General features: G+C 32.8%; 1 protein-coding gene across 3 annotated transcripts; it reads right to left on the bottom strand.

Moving 5' to 3' along the window:
- Positions 1-1,343: 1,343 nt before the first annotated feature.
- On the bottom strand, positions 1,344-24,028 carry LOC143076503 (uncharacterized). 3 transcript variants are annotated; one of them, XM_076252319.1, is made up of 8 exons: positions 23,882-24,028; positions 18,115-18,141; positions 13,061-13,447; positions 12,318-12,401; positions 9,777-9,851; positions 5,586-5,834; positions 2,614-2,646; positions 1,344-2,102 (listed from the first exon to the last, which is right to left on the bottom strand). In XM_076252319.1, the coding sequence occupies exons 1-8, from the start codon at positions 23,985-23,987 to the stop codon at positions 1,690-1,692; spliced, it is 1,374 nt and encodes a 457-aa protein (XP_076108434.1). In that variant the 5' UTR covers positions 23,988-24,028; the 3' UTR covers positions 1,344-1,689. The 3 variants fall into 3 exon arrangements, with proteins under 3 accessions (XP_076108434.1, XP_076108435.1, XP_076108437.1); XM_076252320.1 differs by lacking the exon at positions 12,318-12,401 and having other exon boundaries at positions 23,882-24,023; XM_076252322.1 differs by lacking the exons at positions 9,777-9,851; positions 12,318-12,401 and having other exon boundaries at positions 23,882-24,026.
- Positions 24,029-25,044: the final 1,016 nt, after the last annotated feature.

The following is a 25,044-nucleotide window of genomic DNA, read 5'->3' as shown; positions in this document are numbered from 1 at the left end:
TTTTTCTTTGAGTTATATACTCATACATAACGTTCAGTAGAAGACGTGCGACCACAATCTGGACTTTATCAGTCTTCTCTCTACCGTTTTCCTTTACTCATTTATATATTTAGCCATTTTCAGGTAAACCTTTCTTGAAGTTTGTAAAAAGGTTTACTAAAATAAGTCAAAACAAATAACCTTAGAAAAAACATCTACATTGGTTTTGTTTCTTATTTCCTTTAGTTAAATAACTGAAGAGACACAATTTCTAAAACGAAAATTCCAAATTTTGTTGGTACTTATTTTATTCAAGCGTCATTTAGGAGTCTTTCATAAACAAACTAGCGTACACATTTTAATATTGGTAACTATGATTGGATTTTTAACCACTGGACAGAAGACACTGATGCTGCAAATTTCCTTACCGAGAGTATCACCACCCTAGTTGTGTAACTACTATCATTGACATAGTCATAATTTTATATGAACGTTTTACAAAAACTTTGCAAAGTACTACGGATTTTCTACCGCATGAATATATTAACACTTAAGTTTTGTTTGGTGAATTTGTGTCCTCAATGCTCTTCAATTGCGTACTTTATTTGGCCGTTTGAATTGGTTATCACAGGTACCAGGATTAAGATTTAATACGCCAGACGCGCGTTTCTTCTACATAAGACTCATCAGAGACGCTCAGATCAAAATAGTTATAAAGCCAAACAAGTATAAATTTGTAGAGCATTGAGAATCCAAAATTCAAAAATGTGTGCCAAATATGGTAAAGGTACGTGTAATCTATTCCTGGGATCGAAACGCATACATAAGTCTAACCTAGGTTTCTACGATGAGAGGAGGTTTAGCTAGCTTTAAAAGGCACTTTCATTCCACCTTTTCGACTTAGGAAAATGCCTGTACCAAGTCAGAAATGTGACAGTTGTTGTTCATTCGTTTGATGTTTTTGAGCATTTGATGCTGCTTTTTTATTACACTTTCCATTTTGAATTTTCCTCAGAGTTCGGTATTTTTGTGATTTTGCGTTATATAATGTGTCATGTTATACTTTTGGATACTATAAGTTATATGGTTTGCTACTGACCCCCTACAGATCCATAGAGGGTTAGAAAAATCCATAGGGCGTTTTGTTGAAAAACAAACAATGAATTACAACAACTTTAATACATGACATCACCATTGACAGTGGATGTGACGTCATGAAGCCCCTATGAAATTTACTAACTCCCTAAGGATCCATAGGGGTCACCACGTGTTGACTTTAAACCAATCACAACGTGATAATTTAACAGCAGTGCGATAAAATTCAATAGCTGCTGTGCAATATTCCAAAATTTAAAGGTACAAAATTGATGTTTTAATGATTTTATTAACAAATGTAGTAAATACACCATTTTCCAACTGGTAAAGATGAATTTCAAATAAACCACTTTTAACCGTATTTCTGCAATTTTGAATGATAATAAGCTAACATTCCTTTTGACATCTTTATCAACCTCATTTTGAGTCACTTCCAGTTCCTGATTATTTTAATGTATGTACTTTTCTCCTTATCCGTAAGGACCTATTTTTGCGAAAATAAAACGATGCAAAATCAAATAGAGTGAATTGCAGATGATATTTTCTTCAGCACACTTAATAAAAACATCAGTTACCCTTTATTTTTGAGTTAAAGTGGAACATCCTAAAAACTTTTTAAAAAACAGTATTCAAAGGCACGGGACCTTTGGCAACATCTCCCGGAAGTATTGGTTTGATAGTATCAACATTAACATCTGATTTCGTCATCAATGGTCCCAATGGTTTAACTGGTGCTACTACTGGTGCTACCACTCCCCCTAAAAACCTTGATTGGAAATTTTCGGGACTATTAAGAGTTGCAATATTTGGTAGTGGCCCTCCTGTTCCTAAATTCTGATTACCAAACGCTTGATTGAAGTCTTGTTGCTGCGCTACACCAGCTTGGTTTTGATTGAAAGCTCCTCCCTGCTGACCAAATCCTGCCCCAGGGAACACTCCCTGTTGGTTCCATCCTGCCTGATTCCAACCTTGTTCCCATCCTGTAGGCCCTTGCTGTTGATTCCATCCTTGATTTCCCCATGCATTTCCTATTAGGCAAAAGAGAATTATATCTTTCAAGTTTCATTTATATAAGATTAATACGATATATTGGTTGGATAATACATCAGTAGTAGGAGGTGTTCAGCTTTAGTCATTTATAGAAGCCGTCGGGCGTGACGCTATGACGTTATCGCTGACATCATCTATCCTTAATGGGCAACAACACCACAAATAAGTCAAACCTGATACGGAGGATATTCCCTCCATATAATCATAAACATCCCCTATCCTACTTACATCGTTTGGTTGATGTCTCATTGAAGTATATCCAACATATTAATTTATTCATATTTAAGTTCGAATTGATCATCAGCATAATCGGTGCTCAATATTGACTATTCAAAGCTGAGAACTGCTGTTTATGAAATTTCATGTAAGGAAGTTGAAAAATGCACGCACATTGTTACAGCTGTTTTAGTTTTTGTGTTTGTTTTTTCTACTCACTTTGATGTGTCACATATATAGTAGAACGTAATATATGTTGTAAATATAGCTTACCTGTTTGACCTAAGTCAATGCTAAAGTCTTGATCTAGAACGATTAGAAATTGATAAATATAACATAAAAAAAAAGACCAAATGACATAAATTAACAACTAAAGATCATGTCAATATTTTTTTTCAAATTAATAAGCTTGATAGAATTTCTTTTGAAAAAATCACAGATTAAAATGTTTAATTTAAACATCCCTAATTAACTGGGCATTTAAAAAGTCGGAATGCGAGTACATATGTTCAAACTCTTTTAGATCATTTTTTAGTAGCAATAAACAAAAGAACTATGTCAATTGGACATGCTTTGATACTATTTATGCACTTGAATTTTTACTTGATAACATTTTTGTTCGGTTTGTAGATTCCGTATATCGTCAAGTTATTGGAATTCCAATGGGGACTAACTGTGCACCACTTATTGCGGACCTGTTTCTGTATTGTTATGAGTTACAATTTATGACTAAAATTAGCAAAGACCCATCAAAACAACATTTGATACAAAAATTTAACAATACTTTTAGATATTTGGATGATATATTGGCTCTAAATAATGACGACTTCAGTATGTATACTAAAGAAATTTATCCTGTAGAACTTACTTTAAATAAAGCTAATGATAACAATGACCACTGCCCTTTCCTCGATCTTGATATCTATATCATAAACGGGAAGCTTAATACAAAAATTTATGATAAAAGAGATGATTTTTCATTTCCTATTGTTAATTATCCATTTTTAGATGGTGACGTTCCCTTGTCACCATCTTATGGTGTTTATATATCTCAACTTGTACGATTCGCTCGTGTATGTAACAATGTATTAGATTTTAGCGAGAGAAATTTATGTATTACTGAAAAATTATTACACCAGGGTTTTCGATATCACAAACTGGTCAAAACATTTACTAAATTTTATCACCGGTATAAGGAAATAATTCGTAAATATAACTCAACATGCAGACATCTTATACGTTCAGGTATTTCACATCCAAAATTTTATGGAAATATTCTTTATAAAGCACAAAAATGTCAGTATTCTCCTCAGAAACTAACAAAACCTTTAAATAGACTTATTAAAAGGGGATATAGTTACGATACTGTTGTCAGGTCATTAAAGATTGCATATTTTGGCTTTAACATTGATTCACTGATAGGGTCTTTGCATCGGAACTAAACACATTTACTTCTAAAAAAACAGTTGTTGGCATGACACGGGTTATGTTCTTCTCATATATTTTATGATAGTATGATACTAAACCCCTAACGGGAGGGATTGTACCTGATATTCATATGATGAAGACATAATCTTTCAATCAGTTTAATTGAGGTCTGGAGCTGGCATGTCAGTTAACTGCTAGTAGTCTGTTGTTATTTATGTATTATTGTCATTTTATTTATTTTCTTTTGTTACATCTTTTGACATCAGACTCGGACTTCTCGTGAACTGAATTTTAATGTGCGTATTGTTATTCTTTTACTTTTCTACATTGGCTAGAGGTATAGGGGGAGGGTTGAGATCTCATAAACATGTTTAACCCCGCCGCAATTTTGCGCCTGTCCCAAGTCAGGAGCCTCTGGCCTTTGTTAGTCTTGTATGATTTTAAATTTTAGTTTCTTGTGTATAATTCGGAGTTTAGTATGACGTCCATTATCACTGTACTATTATGCATATTTTAGGGGCCAGCTGAAGGACACCTACGGGTGCGGGAATTCTCGCTACATTGAAGACCCATTGGTTGCCTTCGGCTGTTGTTTGCTCTATGGTCGGGTGGTTGTCGCTTTGACATATTCACCATTTCCTTTCTCAATTTTATTTTAACAAAAGTTCAATATATGCTGTAATACATGTTTTATAAGTTAAGTGACGTGTAAACTCGACCGACTCATTCAGAAACTGAAGGAGATTAAGTTTGTGAATATCTAGGTTAATTTTACATATATCACTCAACTTTTTAAAATAGTATTAATCAAATATTTGAATAAAATGCACTAAGGATTCTGTCGATACTATCTTAGAACTGCAGAACTTTTTCGCTGTGTAGGAATACATACTCAACATAGAGACAATGAATCAGGATTACCTGTGTATAATGTTTAGATGCAATAAAAAACACCTATTTGGGTAAATTGTTCTTTTCCTATAAAATCTTTAACTTAGCGACGATATGTTTTCACTTAATTGTGCAATGTTTGATAACAACATTGATCACATTCATCAAATGTTACAAGACTATAAGGCTACCACAGATACAACTGAAGTATATTCTTTCACAGATTTCCTACCAGAAATCGACAACGAGGTCCGTTTCAATACTAATATATATACCAAGATAGACAATCCCATTTGGTTTATCTGTAATCATTTTAACTAGTGATATCTACGTATGAAATACATATCGTCACTGAGCTTCCAAAATTTCGTATATGACTTTTTTGGCTAAAGCTACTTTTTGACACAAATCGTCTTGGCGGGAGGAAATCTTTGATATTCCAAAATAGCATACAGTTAGCTATAGACCAATCAAAACATTAGAAATACGACATGTAACAAAATTTCCAATCTCAGTTGTTGTAAATTGTTGTACAATCGATTTAGGAATCAAATACTTGTACATTTATTTGTTTTTATTAAAATAAATGAAGTTTTTCGGTAAACCAGATATGTCAAAGTTTTTTACCTTGCTGCCATCTACAAAAAATGTTAGGTTCACATACGATATTTTGGAAGCATGCATTTCTACCAAATTTTCAAAGCCTGTTTATGAGGTATTTTTTAGCAAATATTGTGATTTACAACAATTTGGAAGCCCAGCGACTCTTCCGACCCTTTTCTGACTAACTGACGCCATGAGACGACGAAACGCAGTACATATTGTCAACATGCAAATTACAGAATCATACTTCGAGCGAAAAGTTTCTGTCTCGAGATTTTCAAAGATCCGTTTTATAGCAAAATCATAAAATGTAAATTACATACCGGCAACATTTTGAGGTCCAACTTGGTTTCCATTGGCGAAATTAGGTCCTTGAAAGTTAGGTGCATTATTTCCCCAGTTTTGGTTTGATTGACCATCGAATGCATTTGGACCAGGTCCAAAACCTGGACCAGTACCAAAGTCTGGACCAGGGCCAAAATCTGGACCAGGGCCAAAATCTGGACCAGGGTTCACTGGTCCTTGAATAGGTCCTGGTGGTGAAATATCAACAGATGGTCCTGTGAAACTGCCTATAAATAAAAAGAAAGTTCTCATTGGACTATTATAAAAGAAAATATATTTCTAAACGATGGGTTTTTCAAATCAGTTGATATTTAAAGACATTTGTTTCTTTTATTCAGGCTCAAAATAATATCAAATGTTCAGTATAAAGTGTATTCTGCAATATATCATAACCTTCTTTTCGATTGGAAAGTTAACATTTATAAAATCATGGTGTATAAACTTTTTTTTAAAATGCAAGAGATATCTGTAGTATATTTTATTTTGTATCTTATATAACTCAGTTTAACTTGTTACATGTTGAGACTCTATTCGTAATTTTTAATGTTATTCATATATAAAGTGCTACCCCTTTTAATTAATGATTTAAGATTTGATTCATTAGGGTTTGTTTTTTTTGGTTTTTTGTTTGTTTTTTTGTTTTTGCTTTTTCTGAACTATGAAACATATTTTATTTATTTAATGGAGTACTGGCTAGAATACTATCAAATCAACTGATATAAAAAAAATATAGCTCAACATGAAGACTTCTTATACGTTCAGGTATTTCACATCCAATACTTTATGGAAGTATTCTTTATAAAGCACAAAAATGTCAGTATTCACCTCAGAAGCTAACAAAACCTTAACATAGACTTATAAAGAAGGGATATAGTAACGATACTGTTGTCAGGTTATTAAATATTGCATATTTTGGGGTTAATATTGATTCACTTATAGGGTCTTTGCATCGGAACTAAACACATTTATTTAAAAAAAAACAGTTGTTGGCATGACACGGGTGATGTTCTTCTCATATATGTTATGATGGTATGATACCAAACCCCTCACGGGAAAGATTGTACCTGATATTCATATGATGACGACATGATCTTTCAATCAATTTAATTGAAGTCTGGAGCTCGCATGTCAGTAAACTGCTATTAGTCTGATGTTATTTATGTATTATTGTCATTTTGTTTATTTTCTTTGGTGACATCTTCTGACATCAGACTCGGACTTGTCTTGAACTGAATCTTAATGTGCGTATTGTTATGCGTTTACTTTTCTGCATTGGCTAGAGGTATAGGGGGAGGGTTGAGATCTCCTAATCATGTTTAACCCCGCCGCATTTTTGCGCATGTTCCAAGTCAGGAGCCTCTGGTCTTTGTTAGTCTTGTATGATTTTTAATTTTAGTTTCTTGTGTACAATTTGGAGTTTAGTATGGCGTTCATTATCACTGAATTCGTATATTTATTTTTTAGGGACCAACTGAAGGACGCTCCGGGTGCGGGAATTTCTCGCTGCATCGAAGACCCATTGGTGACCTTCTGCTGTTTTCTGCTCTATGGTCGGGTTGTTGTCTCTTTGACACATTCCCCATTTCCATTCTCAATTTTAGCTTATGATATAAAAAAAAACATTAAAATTAAAGTTCAACAAGTTAGACACTTTCCTGGTGCTGGACCTGATAAAATAATTGATGAAATCATAAAACAAGACTTATATAATTGTTTCTTATTGTGACCGGTTAATACCATTTCGCGTTTTCCCCCTTCATATAATATAGGGCGAAACGGGAAATCACAAAGTCGAAAACGCGAAAAAGGCGAAATAATTTTCTTTTCCGATTTTGAGTTTTCGACTTCGCGTTTTCACCTTATAGAATATGAATGGTGAAAACGCGAAATGGCCTTAACTGGCCACCATAGTTTCTCGTTTTCTCGTTTTTTTGTAGATTATGCTGTTGGTTTTCCAGTATAAATGGTTTTTACTATTCATTTTGCGGCCCTTTATAGCTTGCTGTTTGTTGTGAGCCAATGCTCTGAATTAAAGACCGTACTTTAACCTATAACGATTTACTTTTACAAAGTGTGACATATATGGAGAGTTGTCTCATTGGCACTCATGCCACATCTTCTTTTATCTAAGACTTATCTTTCATTGAATCGTAATTTTAGGTAAATTTTAGATGATTCAGTGGTAGGATGATCGAGCAGTATTGCTTTACCACAAATTGTTTGTTTACAGTTTTGAAAAATATTACAAAACACATATCCTTGACATTTTTTTGTTACAAAATAAACAATATAGCTAGAAAGAAATATAAGATATTAGATGCATAACATAATGCGGTATCTACTAAGTATTGAGCGAAATGTAAAATATTTTTTTTAACGCTTTGCATGCAGCAAAGAAGTGCTAAGGAACATGCGCGAGTACATGATAGAACCTCAAACCCTGCTTATGCTGGACAACTATTACACTTTCACAGTTGAACTACCTTCAATTCAAATAATTGACATATGGTTTTTTTTATTATCTGACTACATTAAAATTCATAATTTATTGGTTATTCTTTGAAACTAAAAATTGTTCAGTTACTCAAGACTATATTGGGTTTTCATAATGTTAGGACTATCATTACCAGTTCTGTCTAATTTATTCTAAGGTTTTTTTTAAAGTTTCATAAGATGAATTTGACTATTTTTTTGCATGTCCCTATAAATCAAGTAGATCCACACGTATTATATACATAAATATTTCTGGCTTTCACCCATTTGGGATTGAGCGTTCGTGTTGTAGCTAAATCCATAACAGCCGAAAATAATAAAGGGTTATTTTGATTTATGCGAAATAAGATCAAATTAATAAAATACAAAATAATAATTTAACCATGTTAAATACCTTCAAATTGTTCAAAATGTATCGTTGGATTAACGTGATCTATGTGTCTGTACAGTCATATATTCAAATTGTATAATGTTTTCGTATTCCTCTTCTCCTTTATTGATTTTTTCTACTTTTCTTATTAAAAAGAATATTGCTATTATTAAAATGCAACCCATCAGTTGTATGTAAAATTGGTCGTAAATGACTATTAATGAAATCGTGAATCGTAAAATAATCGGACGTCTTCTGCAGTGTTATCTAATATGTCTATCCCCTCTGCATTGTTTTAAAAGTTTTTCAGTTATCCTCTTTGCCGTCCGTTTGATTATTTAAAATACATGTAGTTTGATTCTATATTCTTACCTTCTAGATTTCTTACCATACATGTTAATATTAAATGGTCTCTTCGCTCAATGTATTTGCTCTTGCCACTTTTATAATCACATTCATGTCCGTCTTTTTTCCTTTTTTTTTTTAAATCAAACTGATCTAAATTAATCCTAAAGTTATTCAAAAAAATATTATTGAACGAAACAGTATCTTCAAGCCTCTTATACTTCAAAAAGCCACCTCTTTATTTGGTCTATCAAGGAACGTACGCATGCGCCGCATTGTCTTTACGCTCCATTGTAGTCGCTGCAAACGTTATCACGCACATATTCCTAAATAAAAAGCAATGCAAAATATTAAACCTTTTACCATTTTAACAGCTTTTACAGCGCTACCTTTTCCAAACTTTGCTTTAGTTTAATTTAAACATATTTATTTAAAGTGGATTGGGAAACAAGTTTTGAAACTTATATTAATCCCTTTCCACTTTGCGGGTGCGAGTGCTGCCTTGTAGCGGCATTAGCCTGCTCTTTTTCGAAATCTACAAGGGTGTCTTTAACGTGCAAGAGATATGGCTCTCTCTTAAAACTTTGCTTTACTGTGTATGCACGCTTTTTCTCATGTGGTTCAACTTGCTAAACTAATATAAATATATGATTATCAAAGCATTCCTTCTTTTCACAGATATGCTAAGGTGATAATACAATTTTTATGACTAGCTTGTGGTTTAAAATAACGATTTCAAAATGTACCAAACAAATTGCTTAAAACAGCTTTTGCTGGAACAACAACTTATTCCATATGCGCTTTTCCTAGAATTAATTTAGTAATCCCACTTTTCATTCCTTATACCTTGATTGTATTGTTTTTGTTACCTTTTAAGGTAAAAACGAATCAAAAGATCTTTCAACTATGCACGTGTGTAATAAATATATGGGTTTCCAATATTTAAACAGTTGTACTTTACCTCCAACATCTTGTTTTTGTGGCATTCTGAACGAAAATTCCGGTCCAAACTTGTCCCCGTGACTAAAAGAATTTCCTTTGAAGGAAAAAAAAGTAAAAGTAAAAGTAGGATATCATTTTAAATTCTTATCTTTTTTTATAATTCTATAAAAAAAATAACAATAAACTTCGAAATGGAATTAAAGTATTTGATTTCATAACTGTTTTTTTATTCGGCGATTACATAATATACATACAAAAAAAGTGTATTACACATTAATGAATAGACTAGTGCAATCCTGATTTCCGTAATTGTTTTTCATTGTTAGTAAATAAGAATAAACTAACCATAGAAACCATAATTAAAATTGTGTACGCCAGACGGGCGTTTCTACAAAACACGAATCACTGATGATCGAATGAATCGATTGTTATTATGTTTTATATCTAGAATCATGTTATATATTAGTATTAACATTCCTTAAAATAATTGCCATGGTGAAAGTCTTGCATACATTTCTTTGGTATCTTTCGCTTCTCTTTTAAAGTTTTAATTTGAAGCTAACATTTCAACATATTTCAAATATTGAACTTGTGAGTTACACAATGCCAGTTAAAAGTTGTTTTTTTTTTGTTTTTTTTTTTTGTTTTTTTTTAAATATTATTGAATTTTGTACATTCAGTGGGAATGTGTAATTTGTCGATTCCAATATTTCATATAATTTCTTTGATGCAGTATACATTGTATAATCATTTTTCATGGTATTGCATGGTTTAAAACAAATAACAATTATGAATATCAGTTCAAAATACAAACTTAATTACAGAATTGCATTTTTTTGTCGTGCAAGGGCAGAACCCTACTAGTAGTTCAAAGAACCCGAAAATTTAATTTAAACAAAATATTAAAACTTTAAATAAAGGCAACAGTAGTATACCGCTGTTCAAACTCATAAATCCATGGACAAAAAACAAAATCGGGGTAACAAACTAAAACTGACGGAAACGCATAAATATAAGAGGAGAACAACGACACAACACTACAATGTAACTAACACACACAGAAACGGACCAAGCATAAGACAAAATCCCACGAGAATAACAAATATAACATCAAAACCAAATACATGAATTTGGGATAGACAAGTACCGTGACGTTTTAAAGTATGTATATGCAAACAGAATGCAAATGTTTGACAGTTCCAAATGTAAAAACACCTCATCAGTTGACCAAATATGAAGCTATTCAATTCAGTATAGTATCTGCAAAAAAATGTTTGTGAGTCGAACAGACGGAATAGGTGAATGCAATATAGTGTATTATAATAATCAAAAGAGGGGGGAAAGATACCAGAGGGACAGTCAAACTCATAGATTGAAAATAAACTGACAACGCAAAAAAAAAGACAAACAGACAAATAAAAGTACAGAAGACACAACATAGAAAAACAAAGACTAAGCAACACGAATACCTCCAAAAACTGGTTAATGGTGTAATGGGTAATAATACAAAGAAAACATTTTTACATCTTAAAATAAGCATGCAGTTATATTATTTAGGCCGGAATGAGTACAAAATATGTTAATAATAAGCTCTATGTAACATGTTAATAAGGATGTATGTCTACTACATAGATTCATTGCAACGCGCATAGAAGTCTTACTTTCCAATTCAACAACATAACTTTGAAACATAAATAAATATAATAAACATAGGAAGTCTCAATTCCACAAAATTTGGATAAAAAAAAATAGCGGAAGGAAAATTTAAAAGAATGTGTCATAAAATATCCAGTGGAAAATATATTAAATACAAATACAATAAAAACTTAATTTGGCAAGCTATGTTCAATGGATTAAACGAGATTTGGCAGGCTCTGCAAAAAGGCTTTAAAAGAGATTAAAAAATGAATTATCATTTTAAAAAATAAGACAGAGAGAATGCCGTATGTGAATAAGATTTATACTATTCTGTTTCTTTTGGTTTTCAGGTTTAGAGTTGCAAGAGAAATGAGATAACAAAATAAAGGATTATATTTCATTTTAAATCTCTTAATGCTGAGTTTTGCAGATACTTAAACTATATACAAGTTTTATGAAAACTAAACATCACAGATAAAAGTAAAATATGTACTAAATAACGGCAACAGTAGTATACCGACGTTCAAAACTCATAAATCGATAGAAAAAAAAACAAATCCGGGTCACAAACCAAAACCGAAGGAAACGCATTAAATATAAGAGAATGACGACACAACATTAAAATATAACTAACACAGAAACGAACTAATCACTAAATTGAACAAGCACAGTTTAAAGCTAACAATTACATATGCACAAACTATAACGAAGCAACAATTACAAGCTTACGATAGACACAGAGGTGACTACAAACCAAGCATCACAATGTGAGCTAAGCAAAGCTAAGAAGCAAGAAGTAGTACAGCGTGAGGCTTGAACGAGTAAATGTGCATATGTGCTAATGACACATCGAAAAAGACTAAATTATTGCTACAATCAATCTATTAAAGCAAAGCTTAAGCTTGGGTCTGTATGGTAATACCTCTGTGTGACTCCGATGAAATATATCGGGAGATTTCATTTGTTACCGTCTCAAAATGTCTATGTATTTGTTGTGGTCTGTTTCCTGTTAAATGTATGTTGGGTTTTTGTTTTAATATATATTGACAAAAATTGTGTGAACACTAATACTGCACCTCATCCAAACATATACTGAATAAGCATCAACAATTCAGCACACGAAATATCATTGACCTATTGAAATGAACCAATTTTAAATAGTAAACACAATGTCCTCCTCTTTTTATATTACATATAAAGATATGACTAACTTAGATACTTCCCTACAGTTAAATTATATGGAAAATAAAAATATAGAGTATGGAAATAGGAAATGTGTCAAAGAGACAACAATCCGTCCAAAGAGTAAAAAACAACCGAAGGCCACCATAATTTCGACAATTTTGTTTTATACCTGCATAACAGTTATGTAAACAAGGTAAACGATAATAATATCCGCCGTAGAAAGGATTATCTTAAAATTTGAGTATTCAATACTGTAACACAGTACATGTATGTTAATTTAAGACAATGAGTTAGAAGAAATTATATATAAAGTAGAACAATATGTACATGAACATTTTAACAAGGATAAAATACTTTAACAAGAATAACCAATTTTGTGCTGAAAATTTTTTTTTTTCTGAATAATAATAGATTATATTTTTTTGTTACTTGATCAAATTACCTACCATTCCTTAAAAACGTATTTGACTGAAATCTCACCTTTATTGAAATGTTCTCTTGGTCCGGAAAAATCAGTATTAAATCCCTTTTTATAACCAGAATGTGGTATATGAATAACCTGTGTTGATTTATCATTATTTCCGAAATTATTGTTTTGTAAATTGATAACCCCAACTTGGCCCCCGTAGCCATATCCATTGTTGTTAGACACGTGACCATTAAATCGATGGTCTGATTTATGAGGTATATCCATCCCTTCACCGTGCATTAAGGTAGGCATATCATGAAGACTTTTGACGCCTGGTAGACCAACTTTTGCATCTCCAGCCAGATGTAGTTCATTCGGTCCCAATGACCGCATTTGTCCATTATTATCTTGAATCAGGATTTCTGTTCCAAGAAGATATGGTTGTTGCACTGTTGAAACTGAAATGCAGGAAAGATTTATAGATATGTTATGGTAATTTAATTTTGGATGTAAAGCGTCTTCAGATTGGCTGACAGTGTTTTGTGTATCAGATCAAAGACATAATTTTGTCATGTGACCATGACATCATCAGCGTTTTAATGAGTTACTCCGGTTTAAAATGGAATTTAGCTTTATGCTGAGTTCTCGCGTAATTCGAATTTGATTTGCATTAACTAATTCGAATTAGTTTAATTCGCATTCGAAACGTTGTACGTCCTAACGTCAATTCTTATTCGAATTGCAATGTACGTCAAAATTTGCTTTACTGTCCGAACGACGCTAACTATTAATTCGTATTTACAAAAACGTATTTCTAATATATAAAATATTAAAGTTCTAAAGGGGGATAAAATTATAAGACTAAGAAGGTCGCAAAAAAAATGACAATCACAGCATTGCGTGAAACAAAACAGATTCAAACTACAGGCAACAGTAGTTCACAAATGTTAAAACCTAATAAATGTGTTTGTAGCACATCAATGAAAAGAAACAGAAACAGAAACAGAAGTAATCGCATGAACCCCAATTGGAGCCTGAACGGATGCATTGACATTGCATCACGTCTATTGCGACTAAATTCCGTCTTATTTCACAATAGCAAAATAGGACATAATCGGTGAATTTACAGATGAAATGACCATTCTGGTAATAAATTAATGAACAACGTGAGTCAGTTGTGATACAGACAACTCATATCGGTCAATCAACTCGTGGTGTTGTTCGTAAAAATTATCTATCATCAATTTCAGTCATTTTGTGACGTCAAACCTGTTGGTGCAGTTAAAATTAACATGCAAAAGCGAATCGCATTAATTGAGATATCTATACACCATACGGTTGAGAAGCGAGAATTTCACTACTAAGAATTGGAAAGTTAACAATGGAAAAACTGAAATTATCACGTTTGTCATAGTTGTCACTTTGAATTCGAACGTTGGTGTTATTATAAAGAAAACAATCAAGATATTACGCAGACCTTTTGTTTTTTGTAGAATCCTTTATCGTAAATTTCAAGTTCTCTGGGATATATGATATGTTTAGAATAATTTTAAACTTTCGAAAATGTCCCCTAACAACCGATCAGACAATAGTTTTAAATTGAGTTGACCAAATGCATAAAGGTACATTAAATGATGCTAAGTAGCTAGTAAATACATTTGTCTTTTGAAAAAAAACTGGCGTATAAGGATCGTAATGATAATATGTGGATAGATTTTCAAGAGCAAAATTGAGCACGTCATCACTACAATGGCTTCAATGTTTACGATTTTAAAAATTATGTGGCGTAATGGGGAGATAATTTTGACGAAGTAATCCGAACTGCAAGTTATAACCTCCATGCCTTGAAAAATATCTATTTAGTAGTTTGAAATTTTTTTTTTCAGGCATGTCATTTTTCAGTTGCATGTATTTAGATGTTTATAACCTATGAAATGGTGTCAAATAAAATAGATTCAAATTACAGGCAACAGTTGTTCAGAAATGTTCAAACCCATTAAATGATTGTAACACATCAATAAAAAGATTTAAAAAAAAAACCAGAGGTAATAGACAACTTTCGAGTTCGATGCATTTCCGTCAAAAACTCTGGTTTTAGTGAACGTCATTTGTGCGTTTAGGGGCGTCGTCACTTCCGTTTCAATGTTGAGCGAGTGGTTGGAAAACTATAATTCTATATTGTACGAATTATTCAGCAAATTAAATTCTCAAAATTGACAATCAGCACTGCTGTTATTAGGGAATTGTCATTAAGTACTTACAGAACAACCATTATTTCTAGTTTATCCTGCACAACGACGATCACTAAGACGCTTGATGAACGTAAATAGTGCAGGGATACAGGCGATCCCCTCTATCTGGTAAATGACGTCATAAAGGCGCGCATAATTGACGAGTTTTTGCATGAATCCCAAATGGAGCGAGACCAGATGTATTGACATTGCATCACCTCATATTTAACTTGGAGGTGACATGCCTTAAAAATATAAATTTAGTGGTTGGAACATTTTTTAGTTATTTAGATGTGTATAACTTAATCGCCGATAACATCAATCCGTTTCTTAATGTAGTACTTAAAGTAACATGTATGAAGTATGTACACATAATAATAAAGCTGTTAATTAGTTACAACTTTCTAGCTATGAGTATAGTGTATAACATGTATGAGGTATGTACACATAATAATAAAGCTGTTAAGTATATACAACTTTATAGCTATGAGTATAGTGTATTACATGTATGAGGTATTTGTTTTATACATTTTAATTTTCGCAAGGACATACATACGTGTGTCCCCTGCACCTGACCAATTTTTTATGTAGTTTTGATGAAAGAACATTTCTCATACAGTTTTACGTGGCAATAAAAAAACGCTATCGTGCGAAAGTCGTTTGGAGATAATATCCATCAATCAAATTAGAGGGCCCTCATGGGGTTTTTGATTATGTGATTACTTGGCCGTTTTTTTAATGATTATTTGATTATTAAGCCAAATATTTCATGATTATTTGACTACCTAGGACTGTTTTTTTAGTTTATGATTATTTGATTACTAAAGATAAGCAAATATTTAATGATTATGTGATTATATTGGCAAAAAAATGGTGATTATGTGATTACTAGGACTCCCCCATGAGGGGCCTCTCAAATTAATTTGTCCCTGTTATCATCAATAGGAAATAATTGTCGCTGGGAAATTATTCTTTTTCTTTGTGTTTGTTTCGTTATATATGTAAAGAAATGTATATCTAGTTTAAAAAAAAATAATTATAAATAACATTAAAAGGAGTGATCATTTACATATATTCTCTAAAGCATTTGTTTTATGTTGTTTTGGATATCTAAGATAGCTAGGGCGTCGTAATTAAAATCTATAGAATATTTTAATTCTTTGTCAAAATGATTTTTTATCATGCTTTTTATTCAAAAATATAATAGAAAGTATGGGTCACCAGACTTTTTTTCAGGTTGTGCAAACTTTTGTATAGATTATGCACGGAAAATTTCATGGGGTAAAAAGAAAACTACCATAGAATTTTTAAAAAGACAATATGCGAGAAGATAGCTCTTATAACATGCTTTGAGAAGAAAAAAAAAGGGGGGGTCACCGAACTTTTGTTCTTTCTACATATTAAAATAGGTAAATTCAAAACACTTTCAATTATAAAATTATTTAATCTGATTTATCTCCCCTATTACCTGAGCTACCTCCCTTTATTTGGAAAAGTTGAAAAATATATGAATCAAACACAAATACGAAAAAAGAAATTACAGCCGTAAATATGATAAAAAAAAAACAAAAAAACAAAACAAAAAAAACATATTTTTTTACATTTACATTAACAAAAATACTGAATTCCAAGGTAGATTTGAAAAAGGGAATTCCATAATATCTGACTGCGAAAAAACAAACGTACGTAGACTTCATCAACCAACAACACGTATGAAAACAGTTATCATATTCCTAGCTTGGTAAAAGCGTTTTCCGATATATTTTTCGTGAGACTTTATTCCTATATCTTCTTGAAGGCAACAATCAGCTTAAAATGTAGATAATGGCGTCTTGAGGGCAACAGTAGAGTAAAGATGTAGTACATGATTGGATAATGTTGTATCTAATACGTAACACTTGTCATTTATAGCCATTTCATTATTATTCATATCATCTGGTTTCTATGTTAAGTCTTTCCTATTACCTACTCTCACCTGTGTTAATTGCTCGGTTATCTTCATTTATTAACGATATAAGTTGTATATATAAGTTATAAGTTATGCATATGCTTTTAAAAATAATCAACAACAACAAGTGAATAAAATTGAAAAGATTCGACAATTGTTTCACCATTTATCCAATCCGTGAATATAAGAAGAATAGTTTCGACATAATTTTTATCTGAAGTTACCTTAAGGATTATTGCTTTTCAGTTTTAAAATAATAAGCTTTTTAAAATAAAATTGATCGTTACGGTACATTAATAAAGGAATTAAAAAAGCAGAAATATGTCCGTGTGGTTGTTTTCGAGATAATTAAAAGCAATTGAGATTTTGGCGGAAAATTATTCCCTCTCTTGTACTTTTAATAGCTACGAGAAATGAAAATGAATTTGATACAGGTGGTGGAATCTGTTTCCCGAATGATTTTAAAACAATATGCAGGCAAATTATTTCCTTCTTGTCAAATGCGTATCATTTGACCAATGAAGAACTGAAATCGCACGAACCACACGTTGATTGAATAAAATAATCAACATGTGAGGAAAAGGATAAATCGTGCAAGAATAAGGGAATTTTATAAGATTTCAAGTAGGAGCGAACATCCTGAAATGCATCCTTCGATGCTAATTTTTACCACAAAAATAAAACTTATAATAAGCGACATTATAAACACCTTTGTTTTGATTTTGAGTCTGTAAGTACAACAAAGACAGCAGACATGAGTTGTACTGCTTTTTTCTTCATTATTATGCAATTTGAAGTAGATTCCTCCGGAGTTGCATATAAATATGATAACACGATTGTCTGAATGAGTACAACTGAAAAATCCAAATGAGGATCTTGTCAAAAAGTAACATTCAATTTCATTAGTCCAAAAACAAAACAGTTTTAACTTTATAAAGTAACTTACCTCTGGCGTTAGTTTCTAAAATTGTGTCTGAAATGTTAAAAAAAACATTTTATAGTTATCTATACTTATGAGTAATATACAGAACTTCAGTTGAGCTTATCTGCTTAACTCTTTTGATTGAACATTTGTCGACGACATAAGGAATTACATAAGCCTAATGTTCAAACCAATACTTGACGTAAAGAAAATGTTGACTTTTAATAAAATTGAGAATGGAAATGGGGAATGTGTCAAAGAGACAACAACCCGCCCAAATAAAAAACAACAGCAGAGGGTCACCAACAGGTCTTCAATGTAGCGAGAAATTCCCGCACCCGGAGGCGTCCTTCAGCTGGCCCCTAAACAAATATATACTAGTCCAGTGGTAATGAACTCCATACTAATTTCCAAATTGTACACAAGAAACTAAAATTAAAATAATACAAGACTAACAAAGGCCAGAGGCTCCTGACTTGGGACAGGCGCAAAAATGCGGCGGGGTTAAACATGTTTGTGAGATCTCAACCCTCCCCCTATACCTCTAACCAATGTAGTAAAGTAAACGCATAACAATACGCACATTAAAATTCAGTTCAAGAGAAATCCGAGTCTGATGTCAGAAGATGTAACCAAAGAAAATAAACAAAATGACAATAATACATAAATAACAACAGACTACTAGCAGTTAACTGACATGCCAGCTCCAGACTTCAACTAAACTGACTGAAAGATTATGATTTCATCATATGAACATCAGGCACAATCCTTCCCGTTAGGGGTTTAGTATCATACCATCATAACATATATGAGAAGAACATAACCCGTGTCATGCCAACAACTGTTTTTAGAATAAATGTGTTTAGTTCCGATGCAAAGACCTTATCAGTGACTCAATATTAACGCCAAAATATGCAATCTTTAATGACTTGACAACAGTATAGTAATTATATCCCTTCTTAATAAGTCTATTCAAAGGTTTTGTAAGTTTCTGAGGTGAATACTGACACCTTTGTGCTTTATAAAGAATATTACCATAAAAAATTGGATGTGAAATACCTGAACGTATTAGAAGTCTGCATGTTGAGCTATATTTACGAATGATGTCTTTATACCGATGATAAAATTTAGTTAATGTTTTGACTAGTTTGTGATATCGAAAACCCTGGTGTAATAATTTTTCAGTAATACATAAATTTCTCTCGTTAAAATCTAAAACATTGTTACATACACGAGCGAATCGTACAAGTTGAGATATATAAACACCGTAAGATGGTGACAAGGGAACGTCACCATCTAAAAACGGATAATTAACGATAGGAAATGAAAAATCATCCCTTTTATCATAAATTTTAGTATTCAGCTTTCCATTAGTGATATAGATATCAAGATCGAGAAAAGGGCAGTTTGTTTCTTCTCAAAGATGCTGAATGTATTTGATTTAACGTCCAGTGGTAAACATTATGTATGTAATATTATATATAGTTGGTTTTTTTTATATTGACCCTCATGAGGAGCCGAACCATGTAAACATATAAAGTCAACAAAGAGACATAACAGGATAGTGACACCCTTCTTTGACACAGTTTGGGCTTTGAGCTGACAAGAGAAGCAGCAAATACCAATATGCAAGTCTTTTGTCTGACACCTCATTTATTTTAACCAACGATAACTTGCGATTGAGCCGACAAGGGAAGTAACCAATACGAATATGCAAGTCTTTTTGTCTGACCTCTCGTGTGTGTGAACATACGACCACCTGCGTTCGAAGTAAAAACGCTGCGGCCCAAAAGACCACCAAAGATTTAAGGTTTTCACTTATATCTATAGGCCTGAAAAATCCTGATAAAATTCTTCTAGTAACAATTGACGTACGAACTGAACTCGGTGTGGTCGGTTTTGATTTTTTAACCAAAGAAGCTTTGATTGACTTTTGAAGGAATGGAAATTGGGGATATGTAAAAGAGACAAAAACCCGACCAAAGAGCAGACACCAGCCGAGGGCTACCAATAGGTGTTCAACGCAGCGAGAAAATCTCACTAGCTAGTTACCCCCTAAACAAATTGTCACCAATAATAATGAAATCATTTTGCATATGATTTATAGAAATGATTAGTATGGCGTTCATTATCACTTAACTAGTATATATTTGTTTAGGGGCCAGCTGAAGGACGCCTCCGGGTGCGGGAATTTCTCGCTACATTGAAGACCTGTTGGTGACCTTCTGCTATTGTGTTTTTTCTATGGTCGGGTTGTTGTCTCTTTGGCACATTCCCCATTTCCATTCTCAATTTTATTATATCTTAAATTATTTCAACGTGATTGATAACAACTATCACTGTACAAAATGATATAAATGATAATCGATTATCACAAAAAACTGTAGAGGAAACCAATTTAAATTGTATATTATTGCAATGTGGTAAATTTAAATAAATCAAAATGCAACATTTGTCATATAAGTGTTAATTCCGGATGATATATTATAATTATATGCGTCCTGTCTTTAAACCAAAGATATCATTCATAATTATTCATTACTAATCATCCGTCTTAATATGTCAATTAAGTTTATTACATTAATATTATAGAACAGACGATATTCAAACATTTTTCGCGAAAATATATTTAAAATATCTGAACTCGCCTTCTCCTCGCCTGCTTTAAACAGAAAACAGCCAACAATCAATTGTAGAAAGTATACAAGCGGTATACATATGTCTTCCGCGGTTTTATATGCTCTTTGGTCGGGTTGTTGTCTCTTTGACACATTCTCAATTTCCATTCTCAATCTTATTGTTTAGTAGCTGTGTAAGACCGTACAAAGTTTCCAGTGCTTGACGTGTATACCCTGTTGATTTTGCCAGGACTCTTTTTGCGTATTTGTTCTTGAAAATTTGCACCTGTTTTCAGGATGAACAGCCATGCACGAGTTAGATTAAATTATCTTTTTAACGAGTTTGTAGAGATCTCTTTTAAATAACTTAAAACGTATCTGTTTAAAGCATTGAAACTAACAAATTGGAAGGGACCTCTTATTGCCGAACCTATAGTATGGGTTGTTCTCATTGTTGAAGGCCGTAGCGTTTTCTTTAATTGCTTCGGCATCAACTTGATTTGAACTTTGGTGAAAATATGGCTCATTGGCAATCATACAAAATCTTATTTTTTGTTTTAATATTACTGAATTCTTACAAAACGTGACTGGTTTTGGTTACCGTCCAGCGGCAAATATTCCATGAATATTCAGGACAGGGATTAGTTAACATTAGCTAAACTTCTTATTTATAATTATGAACGATTGGAAAGGGAGTCAAATATTTAAGGAACGACCTTTTAACTTCAAAAGAGGGGTATTTTTTTCTGATTCCCAAATTGATGGGGAAAATATTCTGTTTGAGCACAGGTAAAAAAAAATATTCGGAAACTGTTTTTTTCCCAAACCTTGTAGTGTTAAATTTAAAAAAAATGCTGACTGAAGCAAAAATAAACATTCACCTCTCCTGAGAAAGTGTTTGACAATTTTCAATTTGTAATTCGCCGTTTCAGAATCTAATGCATCCTGGGTACTATTTTCAAAAGCGTACACCAAAGCGTTTTGATTGGTTTAAAACGTTATAAACAATGGAAATTCAACCAATGACGTAACGTTATTTTCACTTTGGGGTACGAACAATGAAATTACCCATGTTGCTATAGATTCTGAAACGGTCAATTAACGACTAGTACTTCTCTCCTTACAATTAATCAATTAGCTGTCAAAATAACGGGTTGAATGTACGGCTGTTTATTTCCAGTTTATTTATGACAATAATTGATCAAAATAGCTTACACAATGTTTATTTACATTTTATAATAATAAACTGATTTACAAATGAATTCAGAATTTATGTATGCTCTTTGTATGATAAACCTCACTTTATTGGTATGTGTGTCAACTGCATTTCTTAAGATATGTACTCGTCCTTTAACAATAATCAAACTTTAAGTCTATACCGCATAGTAAGCTATAAAAACACCGAAAAGACAAATGTCAAACGAGAAAACCAACGGCTTAATTTATGTACAAAATAATAAACGAATAATAAATGTCCGGACTTAGAACAGGCACATACAGTCATACAGAATGTTGCGTGGTTAAACATGTTAGCAAGCACCTAATCCCCCAGGGGCAATGGTGAAACAGTAAGAACAAACTAAAACAGTTGAAAAAGGAAAAAACACTTTCTTTTGGAATATTCATTAAATCGTGTTTTCTAACTTTCTAATATCAGTATCTGTTATTACTACTTTATCTCTTTTAGTAAGACGATGTGGAGAAGCTTTATAGGATAGTAAAATATTTTGTTTTTCGTTATTTTTAAGAACAACATATGTGGTATCATACGTGAAATGTCCTCGCCTTGGGTATAAGAAATCTAGGTTTGGTCTGCCAGAAATTTAAATACCGGTATTTGATTGTTTTTTATGATATAATCGTATGTTAGCACTGATGAGTACAAATAAAGACTGGTATCACCGGACTCAGAATAATGTTTCCAAGTATAATCCTGCCATGTTCAGGCGCGGATCCAGGGGGGGAGGGTTTCCGGGGGTTGGAACCCCCTTTTTTTTGGACGATCAATGCATTTGAATGGGGACATGTAGTTGGACCCCCTCCCCAACCTTTATCCTGGGTTAGGACCCCCCTTTTAAAATGGCTGGATCCGCCCCTGATGTTTCTAGAAGGACTGTTAACTTGTGATACAATAAGTTTGAAAAAAATTGAGAATGGTTATGGGGAATATGTCAAAGAGACAACAACACGACCAAGGAGCAGACAACAGCTGAAAGCCACAAATGGGTCTTAAACGTAGAGAAAATATCTAGCACCCGGAGGGGATCCTCAGCTGACCCAAACCAAAAATGTGCGCTAAAAATCTTGCTCAGCGGTCCAGCCTTTGCAAAACTTGGTTCTTGATATGCATGTACTATTACCGACTGGACGTTCAACCCTTTATCAATATTTCAGCTCTGTCTTCCCCTATATTATTTCAATTTGTTGTATTAAGTTTTCATTTATATATTTCTTGATATAAAAAAAAGTCCCAGCAACCTAATAAAACAAACTGAATATTGAAAAAATTAATTAAGTCACATGCCATTAGTTCTGAATCCCTTTAGAGATAAAACACATAAAGCATTCTTTTTGAACTTTTTTTGAACTCTTTTTGAACTGATTAGGATTTAAGTCAAAGTCCTGTAAGTCCGATATTGAACGACTTGCATAAAACAAGTGGCTTTCTTAAGATATCAAAATTTCCCCAACAGTACTGTTACAGTTGCATGTATTCGACATATATGTAAAAATGGCTCAACATAATGTATTTAGTTATTAGAAATCATGACAGAATTTTTCTTAAGGTTCCAATCGCAAATATCAAGTAGATTATTTTTCTTCTGCAATCGGACAGTCGCTGTAATAAAGCTGAAAAATGCTGTCGATTATGTTTATAACAAATACATACGGATACAAAAAAAAAACCAAGAAACATGCAGCCTTTGCATAACAAAAGTTATAAAATAGTAATTATTTCATTTTCTTCATCTAATTTATGTCAGTCTCTTCATTCTATCAAAAAGCAGACGTGAATAAGTCCTATACGCTCATACGATAATCGAGGAAAAAAAGGTTAACACACATTTTAGCACCGCAAGAACGATGACTCGTCGCATTTCCCCCCCCCCCCCCCTCTTTTATCAGAAGCATTTTTAGGGAAGAAAATGAAATTCAAAAAAGTAAATACATACCTATGACGGTGAAGAGAAAGATAGCCTGGCCGAGCGCCATATTTGTTAAATCCTGGCGTTGATCACGCTTTCTACTTGACGGTCCGTTACAACATAGAGTTTTCATACATATTTTGCGATATTAAAACGATTTTATTGGTTGTATGATATACATCCGTCAAGCTTGGCAGAGAAATGGACATCAGATCTCGTAAAATAGTCAATCAATCTCGTTCCGCTAATTAATCAACGAATTTGGTGGATTTCGCTGTTTATGGTCACTGTACGTCACATGTGTGTAGATAAACGTTGGGGTTTTTTTGTGTTCACGCTAAATCATTCATTATGATTATCTTGCAATGCAATGAATTTTTCATAATTAAAATGCATGCTTTTGTAATGATTCCCGCGAAATCACAGAACATATGGGCAAGGATTTGTATAAATCCTTGATATGGGCAACTGTATACGTGGACACAGTAAGGATCTGGACACGTAACGGTAACTGCATCTTATTTTATTTCTTTAAGGAGATGAAAAAGGGGAACATAATGCAAAAGATCCGTTTCATCTCGGTTGGGAAATGAAAATATGAAATACGGACCATGCGCGAAAGCGTGTAAGGCACAAATCGATAACGGTCTCCGAATTTGTATATTTTTTCAAAAATTGCCGTTTTCTGTGGAAAAAAGATTGTTTCATAAATTATGCAAATTTAGAAAGTAAAAAATACTACATGTATACGCCATATCTCCAACATTTCCGACTTTGTACGGTCCAAAGGGGTTGGGGCTCAATGAAATCGGTTTCTTTCTTTAGTATAATAATTAAGATTGGTCGTTGCTTGTTAGACGTTCAGTTGCAACTATTTTATATATATTTAGGTAGTTTTCAGTAATGGAGGGTTAACAACTAAATTTACTCAGCTGATTTGTTTACGAAAACTGACATTGAAGAACAATTGGTGACCTTCTGCTGTTGTTTGTTCTTTGGTCGGGTTGTTATCTTTTTAACACATTCCCCATTTCCATTCTCAATTTTATGTCTACTGAATCTGCATAGTTTTACATAATTATTTACAAGTATCTGCAGTTTTTTCCCACTTTTAACTATTATACGCATTACTTTCACTTCTTATCTCACAGGCACTCGTCTCTGATTTTTTTCCCCCTATATACCTTTAT

The sequence above is a fragment of the Mytilus galloprovincialis genome, chromosome 5 (genome assembly GCF_965363235.1).
Source record: "Mytilus galloprovincialis chromosome 5, xbMytGall1.hap1.1, whole genome shotgun sequence".
NCBI classification, from domain to species: domain Eukaryota; kingdom Metazoa; phylum Mollusca; class Bivalvia; order Mytilida; family Mytilidae; genus Mytilus; species Mytilus galloprovincialis.
This window is presented reverse-complemented; position numbering and strand designations above follow the sequence as displayed.

Bases quoted from the DNA above. Each gene is read 5' to 3' on its own strand.
- LOC143076503 (XM_076252319.1), bottom strand. From the start codon at position 23,987: ATGAAAACTCTATGTTGTAACGGACCGTCAAGTAGAAAGCGTGATCAA. The intron at 13,448-18,114 runs GTAAGTTACTTT...CCTGCATTTCAG, and splicing joins TTTAGAAACTAACGCCAGAG to TTTCAACAGTGCAACAACCA. The intron at 2,103-2,613 runs GTAAGCTATATT...TTTGCCTAATAG, and splicing joins CATTGACTTAGGTCAAACAG to GAAATGCATGGGGAAATCAA.